The sequence below is a fragment of the Cariama cristata genome, unplaced genomic scaffold (genome assembly GCF_000690535.1).
Source record: "Cariama cristata isolate BGI_N322 unplaced genomic scaffold, ASM69053v1 scaffold33199, whole genome shotgun sequence".
Lineage (NCBI taxonomy): Eukaryota > Metazoa > Chordata > Aves > Cariamiformes > Cariamidae > Cariama > Cariama cristata.
This window is the reverse complement of record NW_009634648.1, coordinates 1-10,885: the sequence shown is the minus strand read 5'-3', so window position 1 is coordinate 10,885 and position 10,885 is coordinate 1. Positions and strand designations below refer to the sequence as shown.

The following is a 10,885-nucleotide window of genomic DNA, read 5'->3' as shown; positions in this document are numbered from 1 at the left end:
CGGCGGCTGACAGTGCTAGCAGAACACAGGAACGGTTCGTAGCCTGTGGGCTTGACCTGCGTCACAGCTAGTTAAGCCTGTATTTTCACTGCAGAAGTTTAGTGCTTTAATCTTTAATGATGCAGTATAAGACAGTGCTTGGCATTCAGCTGGGAAACCCCGTACGCCACAGAAAAGATACCTCCAGGTCCCTAATCCTTCTGCCCTGCCCAGCTTTTACTAAAAGGACTTTATCTTACACAGAGGGTTTTGCAACGGGCAAGATAACCACAGAGCCTCCTCCTGAGATGCCAAGGCAGGAAAGCCAAGCAGAGAGATGTTGAATTGTGCAGCAACCACCAGCTTCCACTGTCACAACTGTTTCTGCAGTAGTAGGGAGCATCAGAAGTATCCTGCCGCTGGTATACCCATGATCCCAGGAGCATCTCTGGCATGGCCCCGACCCAGGCTGCCTTAACACCCAAGCAGATTGGATATAATCTCATGGTCAGACAAAAAAAAAGTTGTGCTGGCTTACAGCAAGGCCTGTCTGGCATTAATTCCTTACTGTACATGTCCTTCTGCCCTCCGACAGCACCACATTGCTAGTGTCAGGCAAACCTCCCAGACTGGTTCCTCCCAGGAAGAGCCCACTGCAGGCAACACACAGCAAGACAACCCCACAACCCAGCGACAAGCTCTCCCCGGGCCACTTGGCCTTGCAGATCAAGGAACACGATGCAGTTTAAGCTACTTGGTCAGACCTGTACTCCAAGGGGCAGAGATCTTGGGAAATGCAGTTGACCCCTCCCCTGCCTTTCAGCCTGCAGCTCACAACCCCACCTGCCTGAATCCCATCTTCTTGGGACAGGTACATCATCTTCACACCATGGAGATTGCCCTTTCCAGCCCACCGCCAACACAAAGTCACTCTGCTCACTACAAGACATCCCAACAAAGTGGCTCCTGCTGTCACCCTCTTCCACTTGCTGTTTATGCACAGTACATGACTACACCCTGAGTCACTGCAGGCTGAAACACAACAGGAATATTTGATCCCTGGACTTCATACATTACTAACCTAACCAAAGGAAAGCCCTGGCAACAGAACAGAGACAGGAGAGTTAGCTGGATCAAATCCCACTCAGCTGAAGCTTGCAACTCCCCCTCTATATATTTCAGTTTGATTTCTCCTCCAATCAAACTAAGAAACTAATTTTCCTTGAATCCCGCCTGGCCTAAACCCATTTCAGAAGAACATTCTACCGCAGGGAGCCAGTGTTTCGGCAATGGGGCACTGGGGCCAGTTCCCACACTCAGTTCATGCTGCTGCCTTTATGATCAGCACTGCCACTTCATTAGCAAGGCTCAGCCAGCATCCCCCAGGCTGGGGCTGGTGTCTCTCCCCAACTCTGGCCACCTCTGCCTTGAGCCCGCAGCCACTTGTACGCAAGTCACAGGTCTGGCTTTTACGCCTCTGAATCACCCCCAGCTGGAACGCATTCAGGATCTCCAGGCCAGTGACACCACTCACTTCAGATTAATAAAACCAAAGTGAAAACCCAGCTACACCGCCCTTCTGTCATTCAGAGACCAAGGAGACAGGAGTCTCAAGGCACCAGATCCAAAGTCCCACCAGCACAACCCCTTTATTAGCAGGGCCTGCAGAGATCTTCAACAAAACTAACATTGACTGTGCAATAGTTAGTGCTGAAGTCCTGCCATGGGCAGGAAAGGTACCTTCAGAGAGGAACACAGCATCTCTGTCTCTCCCAGCACCTTCTGGAGTGACTCTATTGTGGCATTGCGTACATCCAGAGTGTCCCTCAGCCCATCCACAACAGCCTGGCATTCACGCTTTTCTTTCTCTGGAAAAGAAAAAAAAAGAAAAAGGTCATGGCCCAGTAACCCAGACTTCAGCTGCCCCACAGCAGCAGGAGCACAACAAACAGACACTGCTTGCAGTCTCAGGCTCCAGGCTGCTAAGAGTTGGCCGTTCCTGTAGAGAGCCATTTCCCTAAGTGCTGTCTGCACCAGGGTCTGTACTGAGCACTTGCTTCTCCCAGTGCCAGCAGGCTTCAAGATTTTCTTTACTAAAGATAACAAGTTCCCTTTAATAGCTTTCCAGTGCCAGCCCTGCTAGCATTAAGCTGATGCATCTTAACTCTTGCATGCTCTCAAAGCCAGGTTTGCACAGGGAAAACTGTTCTTGAGTTATACTGAGCTGTCACAGAGCTGGAGAGCTGAGCCCTGAGCCCATCCTCTCCCCGTGGAGCCTTCATGCAGGGAAGCCCTTTGGGGGCCATAGGGCAGCTGCATACAGCGATCCACCACGCTGCTGCGTCACCACGCTGCTGTAGCGATGCTCACCACGGCACCTACGTCAAAGGACAAGAGGCAGTAAAGCAGAGCTGTGCTGGGCATTGGGGACTTTGCGGGACATGCGACAGCTTCAGTAGATTCCCCAGAGTGCCTATTTTTTGCAGGTCACAAAAGCTTTGAGTCCTGCTATCCCTCCCCACGCAGGCAATCCAGGAACAAAGCACATGCCTCTGACCACCAGAAAGGTGGTGGTGGAAAAAAACATCAGATTTCAATTTGTTTTGTTGAGACAAGGGAAGAACAGCTCACAAAGCAACAACCACCATCAGGGACTGACAGGCCTAAGCAGGGAACAGCCAGCATCCCTGGAAAGCTTGAAGCAGTTGGGCAATGAGGGAAAGCAGCAACCCCTCCGTCTATCCCTGTGGAGCACAGGGTAAAGTCTTCAGCTCAGCATCTTCTGTCTTTGCTAAAATCACCCATGGCTTCAGCCTGACAATAGCAGAGAACCAATCAGTGCCTTTCCAAAAAGCTGGTTCTCCTTGGAAGCAATCCAGTTTCCAACTGTGCCACCACATCCCATGCAAGCATGACCAGCAGTGCAGCTTCACTGCTCAGACAGTAAGAGTCATGTGGGACTGAGGAAGAAGAGAGGAACATATCCCAGCAGAAGCAAATAGAAGGGAAACACAGATTTCTTTCTTAGTAAAGCATTTTTTTCTCTCCATTCATCTGAATAACCCTTCCCTACCAGAGGCAGCACAGCCTGGAGATGCTCCCCTGCATTTGCAGGACTCCACATCCACCAAAGGAGTTAGGGCTTTCCCCTCCTCCGTTCCCAGCTGCCCAGAGGCAGATGGCAGGAGTCAAAACTTCCCGTGCTGCAGGAATGAGTTTTCAGCTCATTCAGAGTGCCTCCCACAGCGCCTGCTGGGTCTGCTCAGAGCTCTGCACCTCTAGAGCCATTTGCAAGCTGATCAGAGACTGGCAATTACACAGCTCCTCTACAGCGCACAGCACAAAGCACATCTTTAAGTGAAGAATTTATACACAAGAACCACCAGAGAGCAGAGTGCCCACAGCAAATGAGGCAGGAGGTGGGAAGGAGCTTCTCATTTCCAATATGAAAAGAGAATGGGACAGGGAATGTCAAATCCAACCTCTACTCACCAGAAGCCGAGAAGATGAGCAGGCCTTTGAGCAGCTTTTCTTGGATAACATCCTAGCAAGAATCCCAGCCACCTTCCCCAGAAGATCTGGCTCTCTACCAAGTCACTAAACTCAACCAAGCTGGCAAGAGAACAGGCCTCAGAATAGAGATGTGCAGACCATCCAGTTCTGCTCTCAGGCTAATGACTGAATCCTCAATCTACTGGCTATTCATGTCTGTCTCGTGCACGCAGGGAATGCAGAGGAAAGACGACTCTCAGGGCGTGGGTGAGCCCCCAGCATTCTTTAAAGATTTTTTTTTCCCCCTTCTGCTAGTGTGTCTTTGGATTTCTGTCACTCAGACTGACATTTTCCTTTCGCTGCTCATGACTCATGTTCTGATGACAGGCTGCCTACAGACGATGCTTAAAACTCATCGACAAGTCTCCAGGGCTTTTGCTTTTCCTGCCTCCCTCAAACATCCTCTAAAGTTAAAGATAGGAAAATGGAAGCACACACACCGAACTCCGTCTGCTCTTCGCGCAACACATGTGGCACTGCAACAGCCAAACAAATCCAAAGCCTTCCCACTGCTGCTTTTGGGCACCACTTTTACCCCCTCATCTGTTAGAAGGAACAAACCTTTGCCATATGCAGCTGTGAGTTTCCCAGTAAGCAAACCAAGGGTTTTGCTTTCAGTAAGCCTGCTCCAGATACAGCTGTGCTGCATTTTTGTAGCTTGTGATTAGGACGAAGGGCAAAAAAATTGCAGATATGTCTCTAAAATTGCAGAGAGCTCCCCAGTTACAGCAGAGCTGGGCCAGGCTGCAGACTCTGGCTCTGTTACACAAGCTTTCTGCAGCTTTAGGTGGTCTTGCTTTGGAAAAAGCTCTGAAGAAGTTGCTCCAGCAAGACAGTTTGCAGCCTGCACCATGCCCTCTGCTTCAGAGAGGGGTGGGCTCTGCATAGGGGTTCCTCAGGCCTGTGCAAGCCACCTAGCATAGGCAGAGCCCAGGACCTGCCAATCCCCTGCAGGCAGCTGGAACTCACCTTTCATGGAGAGCTGAGCCTTCACCCTGTCCAGTTCATTCTGAAACACAACACAGAAAACCCGATTAGGAAACGCCCTGCAGAGAAGCTTTCACCAGATCTTACCCGAGAGGTTTCTCGGCAGGACATCTGCACCAGCCAGGTGCTAAGAAGTGAACGCGGTAACAGCAAGCACCAAGTTACAAGCAAGTACTATCACAGGGAACGCAAAGAGCACCTCCAACTGGCATTCTTCAGGGGGAGAAGAGAAGATAGCAGTTTCGTCTTAGCCTTGTCAACCTTGTGTTTCTCACACTGTCAGTCATCTTGTTTTAGCTGAATAATTTTGGAAGGCTCTCAGGGAAACAGGAAATCAGACAGGAACAATTTTTGTAATGTTTTACCTAAACAAGGCAATAAGGCAGGGACATTGCCAGACTAACTGGTTTGGGAGTTGCTTTGAACTGAAGTGAACTTTAATCAGGTGCAGGTGGGATACAGGAGGGCACATCCAAACCTCTGAAAAGATAACCAAGCATACAATCAAAAGGCACCAGCTAGCATTCTGACAGACACTGAAGTCACTGCAGTTCAGGATGCTGATAAGAGCTAACTGCTCAGTCGAATGGCCATAAACAGATCACTGATAAACCAATCCATACCATAGCAAACTGAGGGTGCATAATGTCTCCTGGGTGCCACGAGGGTCTGCGGAAGCTCAAATGTTTCTAATGCCTTCATTAAGGATCAGAAAGAGGCAGCAAATACCTCAGTTCAAATAACAGATAATGAAGTGATATGAGTTATGAACACTGGCAAATAGCCAAAGGAAATATAGAGAGGTTACAAAGAGGGGCAATATAGAAATATATATGTGTATATCAATTAAAAATATAGAGAGAAATATATACAGGAAAGAGTCAACAGAAGATGACTTAAAAAGCTGTGTTAGAGAACTGCAGAGGAAAGCACATAACAAGTCAGGCAGGAACTGCAGTAGAATAAAACCACAATAAAATGCCAACACTGTACTGAAGCAGAGCACACAAATCTGTGCAACCCGGAACGCTACATGCAAATCTGAGCTGAGAATAGCAGCACCAGTGACCACGGATCTGACGGGACCAGAGTGAAGCTCTGCTAGTGACAATAAAGGCAGGAAACAGAATATGGGATGTGAAAGTCAGTAAGCAGAAGGGACTAAATGCAAAGCCTAGCAGAGCTGACTTGGATTTGCCCCGAGGGGGAACAACAGCTGGAGGGCTGACATGGAATTAACTCTGCTGCAGGAACTATTCTGGAGTAACTTCCTCAGAGTCCTATTCAGGAACGATTAGTGAGCTCACAAGATGTGCTAATTAGCATGAGAGCAAAGAAACCTCGGGCTACTGCTGGCAGCTATGTACCATTACCTCATTCATCAACTTAATCTGAAATCCCTCATCCTCCACCACAGCTCCTAAAGGCTGCTCCCAGTTTTCACTCCTCTGATAGAAGCTCTCCTCTCTTTGCCAGCCTCAGTTACACGACCATATTTTCCCAAGACCAAATGAGTACACCCTGACCACAGACAGCCAGCTATCCTCCCAGGTTTCTACCCTCCCCAGCAGGTTTACAGGCAGGAATCCTCCTACTCCTGCCCCCTTTTCACCAAGCTGAACAAGCCGAAGTCTCCTAGTCTCTTTTGGAAGAAGGGCACTCAGCTCCCCGAATCAGAAGCAATGGGAAGCGTCTTGTTCCAGATGGCCTCATCAAGGTGTTGCACCCCAAAATTCATACTTTTCCTGCTCTGGGAACAGCCATATGGAGACTCTTCTGATCACTGAGGACCGTCTTCGAGAGAAATACAGGATAAACCCAGGCCTGCAGCTGCTCCAGGGAACCAAGTTTCCTCTGGCATTTCAGTTGAAATTGATGCCTGGTGGTGGGAAGCAAAGCAGCCCCAGCACTCCTTTGACACTAAACATTTCAGACCAGAAGCAAGAGTGAAGAATAGCAAAGAATGCAAAAGATAATTTGGATAGTTCTGCAACAACAGGAAGATGTTTCAGACTATGAGGGAGCTCTTCCAACCACTTATAACTGGGTAGAGAACACTGGTTCTCAGAAGAGTGTCCCAACGCATCTCACCTTGGGCAGACAAGCGGACCACAGCTATGCATTTGGCTTTCTAGCACACTGAAGCACACTCCCTCGCTTCAGTCCAGCCTTTTCATGGCAGGAGGCCAAATGCTCATTTCAGGACATCTGCAGGCTGCACAGATAGAGCTCTGGTTGATAATGGAGCCAAGGAACACTCTACAGCCAGGCTCTTGGAGGGACAGACAGCGGATGGGAATAAACCCTGGATTTGGGGGCCTTTTCAGGTGAAATCACTTCTGGCTGAGGAAGTCACCAATTCTTTTTGCAGACAGAACTCCAGTCTAAATAGACATTAAATCCCAGCCATGATGGTCACCCATGTTCTTAAGGTGCTCCATGTCCTCCAGAAACAAGGCAGCACATCACATGGAACCGGTGACAAACCAGCATCAGCCCAGCAGCAACCCAAATCAGTGCACGGTGCAGTAAGTACCCATACAAACTAACTCACTAGGAAAGTTGCACACTCGGGGCTAGATGTTCCTCTGACGGCCACACCACAAACTTTGTAGGAGCATGGTGTCGCCATCAAGCTTGTTGTGCAGGAGCTGCTCCACAGTCCCGCCCTGGTGCAAGGGAGTTCTTCAGCACAGCCTACCTGGAGGGGAAGGCTGGGGGAACCCATCTTAGGTCCTGGGGTGGGGGTGAGAAGGAACAGAAAGCTTTTCTAGGGTGAATTTTCTCCAGTCAACCCATTTCTGGAGTCACTTATCTATTTACACTTGCAAGAACAGATCTGAATATGTACTAAAGGCAATGTTTATCTGATCCGAGCCATTGCTTTGCTTCTAGGGCACACAGCTTCAAGTGCCCAGAGATATTTTTTCATTTCCTCAGCACACATACTTTGGCCTTCAGTTTCTTTATTAGTGATCTTTGAGAACAACATTGCTATTGACATTATAGTCTGGCTGGCTTTATTTTAAAAACATACGATATACATATAGCATTGTCATGGCAACTGCTAATTATGGTAATTGCTGCACATGCTGATTCTAAACACAAGAGAGTACAAGCATCCCATTATACCAAGGTCAACCGACTACTTTTTTTGGAACAGATAACTCCAAGACATAAGAAGCCATACTTCATCCACACTAAGCAAGGGAGAACATGGAACAGCCACTCTGCATTCATCCCTTCTCATCCCCAGCTCTCCGCACCTCAGGATGGCACTTGGAGAACATCACCCAGCACCCCAGCTCCAGTCAGGCTCTGCCCCAAGGACCCAGCCTCAACACTGTCCACCACTGCTGGTGCAGCTTCAGGCAGTCCCTTTCCTAATTTATCTTGGGGAACTACGACTTTATCACCACCCTGCCCCAGTTCCTTACAGTCTGTGCAAATAAACCTAACCTGCACGGAAGCGAGGAGGTGGCACTTCCTCTAACAGCCTCTTCCTTCCAGAGGGGTTAGGAGGGCTCACAAACACCTGCAGCAGCTCATTGCATTTGGGATTTTTCTTCTCCTGCCTTTTGGAAAAACGCTGTAGCCTCATCCCCAAGGCTTTGAGACCCAAGGGAGAAGCAGCAGTTGGATGTTCATTTGATGCTGCTTCAGGAGGTTTCCAGGTAAGGTGACAACCAGAAGGAAGAATAGTGAAGTAGAAGAGGCCTCTTGAGTCACCACACAAGATTTGCTCAGGGGGAACTCTAACCCACCACATGGAGACTTCCTTACAACAGAGCTGAGACTGGGCAAGGACCAAGAGGGAGAAGAGACAGGCAGGAGACACTGATGTGCTTCAGGTCTGAAACACAAGTGCAGCACAGTGAGCACCAGCTCAGGAAGCTGCTGTTGGCGGAGGACCGGCAGCCCAGGCCATGCTTCCAAGATGATGAAGAATCAACACAATGGAAGAACACTCCTGAGTCAAATTACCTGCAAGGTCTCTGCATCCGGTGTTGTCTGCTCCTCCAGGGCAACATCAAAAAACAACTTATTGATGATGTGTCTTTTGCTGACCTAAACACAGGAGACAGAAGAGGTTGATGCGCACAGATATAGAAACACAACAGATATGGAAAACAGATGGAGGGGGAGAAGGCATCATCTTGTCACAAGGCCATGAAAGGCGAGTCAGATCACGTGCTTGACGCCATTAGTGACGATACTCCACTTTTGGCTCATGAGCACAGCAGCAGACCCCCCACTCAGTTTTGGGAGCGAGACTCCAGCCAAGCTCCTGAGCCGCAGCAGAAAGATTCAGGCATTTCCGAATCAAGCGCAGCCTATTCTCTGGCAGCTAAGGCCCAAGCAGCTGACGCTGAGCTAACATGATGCCAAATCCTAAGACAGAAGTACGTGCTGCTTTCTGCAGGCAGAAGGTGCTGTAATTGAATTTGATAGCTCTCCACACCTCCCCCATGCAGTTACAGCTTTGTGTTTTAAGTATTATATACAGTCATGACACCAGCTAATTGCATAGTTACTGCTACATAAGATGTTATTTCGCGATAACTCCATGGTAACCCAGATATGTAAGAGGCAGCGAAGAACAGAGGGAATCAACAAGTCAGGGAAGGAACAAGGGCCAAGACCTTGAGAGGAAGAAAGAAGCATGAACACAGAACAAGCCCAAGATGCAGCTGGCTAAAAACGTACATCTCTGTGTGAGGCAACATCTCCTGCAGCCACTACACACCAAGACCTACTGGTAGCATCAAGGCTGCTGACACAAGGGACTTCTTTGAAGTTCAGGTCCCGATTAAGCCACTGGATCCCCAAGCCTTGGCTTCCCATGTCAGAAGCAGAGCACATCCTTCCTTCCCCCACCAGCCTCTGCTTTTCTCAAGGAAGGGCCGAGTGCTGCAAAGCCAGGGCTCAATTATAAGGACCACGTGCAGCAGAATGGGCTGCTTACCTGATGGCAAGCAGCAGGGCACTGTAGAAACACAAGCTGGATGTCCCGATTAACCCTTTCCAGTCCTTTCTACCATTACGCCAATACTTACTCAGCCTAAATAAAAGCCATGAAAACCCAGAGACTCTTTCTTGAGAAGTTACAATAGGGACAGCAGCAGGGCACCCTCGGACCATCCCTCTGATCAGAAGGGTTGCTGAAGGGGAGTTCAGCCTCTAAGCCTTTGGGGAGAGCCTCAAGTGACAAGAAATGCTCTCCGCTTCATTCCACGTGCCTTTTCCTTGAATCACCCCAGGCCTAGGCCACAGCTCCGGGTACTGTTTGCAGAGCATTGTGCCATAGAAATAGAGAGGCATACAAAGGTGATGGTTTTACCTGGATTCTGCACTGCGGGCAAGTCCGGCTTGGTGCTGTGTCAAACCACTGGATGAGACTGAGAAAAGAAAACATATGGTAAATCCTTAAAATCCAAGAGCATTGCTGCCAGGGGCCACCCCCCAGCTCACCAGGAGACAGCAGGATGTGACTCCTTTTTACAAACTAAAAACAAACGCAAACATTTAATCCAGAGGTGCAGCTAACAGGAACACCATGTTCCAGCACACGCACTCTACCTTCGCTTCCAAGACAATTCCCAGCTGAATTTAGCGTGCGAGCTTATCTTTACCAGGACAGAGTTTTGAGAGAGCCCAGATCTCCCCAGGAGAGAACCTTTGAACAACTGTAACTTTGCAGGAGTGAGGAGATCCACACACAGAGCAGCACAAGAGCTGCTATATCAGGATATGACAGCTGAGAGATCCCCAGTTCGGTCAGCTCCAAAGGGTGCCACTGACACCGAACACGCATCTGCCGAACGAGGGAGACTGGGTCGATCTCTGCTCCGAGATGATGAACGCAAACCTGTCAGGCTCCCCAGGAGAGCTACTAATGCATTTTTGCAACCAAGCCATCACGTCACACTCAGAACGGTTTATTTTTGGAGCAGGGTAACAATGTGGAGCTGGCAGGTTACCTTTGGAAGCTCTTCTTCCTCCACTGGTTGTTAGAGGAGGGCGAGCCCCAGCTGTGCGGCTGGTTAAGAGGTGACCATCGCATCCGTGAGTGGTGGTCGCTCTCCAAGCTAGTTAGCCAGAAAAGCAAATACCCACTCCCTCCCCACACACAGAATTTATTTCCTCAGAAGAACAATTTCCTTCCAACACAAACACTTGCAAAACAGTTCCAGCAAAAGCATGAAATTGCCTGGGAGGCTTCACTCAATCTAACACCGCTCCTTCCAGATAAACACCCTGTGTAGGAGCAATCTGCTGGCACCGGCCCTCCCAGAGAAGGAAGGCCACAGGCAGAGGAGTGACAACACAGCTGCGGCTCCTGCGGCAGCTTCATGAGCTCCTCTAA

At 49.2% G+C, this 10,885-nt stretch overlaps 1 protein-coding gene across 1 annotated transcript in view; it reads right to left on the bottom strand.

Moving 5' to 3' along the window:
• Nucleotides 1-10,582, bottom strand: part of TRAIP (TRAF interacting protein) — a 19,526-nt gene extending 8,944 nt beyond the window's left edge. The window contains exons 1-5 of the mRNA XM_009707231.1: nucleotides 10,500-10,582; nucleotides 9,860-9,917; nucleotides 8,503-8,586; nucleotides 4,501-4,540; nucleotides 1,720-1,847 (exon numbers count right to left, since the gene is read on the bottom strand). Coding sequence (XP_009705533.1) covers nucleotides 1,720-1,847; nucleotides 4,501-4,540; nucleotides 8,503-8,586; nucleotides 9,860-9,917; nucleotides 10,500-10,582 — 393 coding nt within the window. The remainder of the gene's footprint in view (nucleotides 1-1,719; nucleotides 1,848-4,500; nucleotides 4,541-8,502; nucleotides 8,587-9,859; nucleotides 9,918-10,499) is intronic.
• Nucleotides 10,583-10,885: the final 303 nt, after the last annotated feature.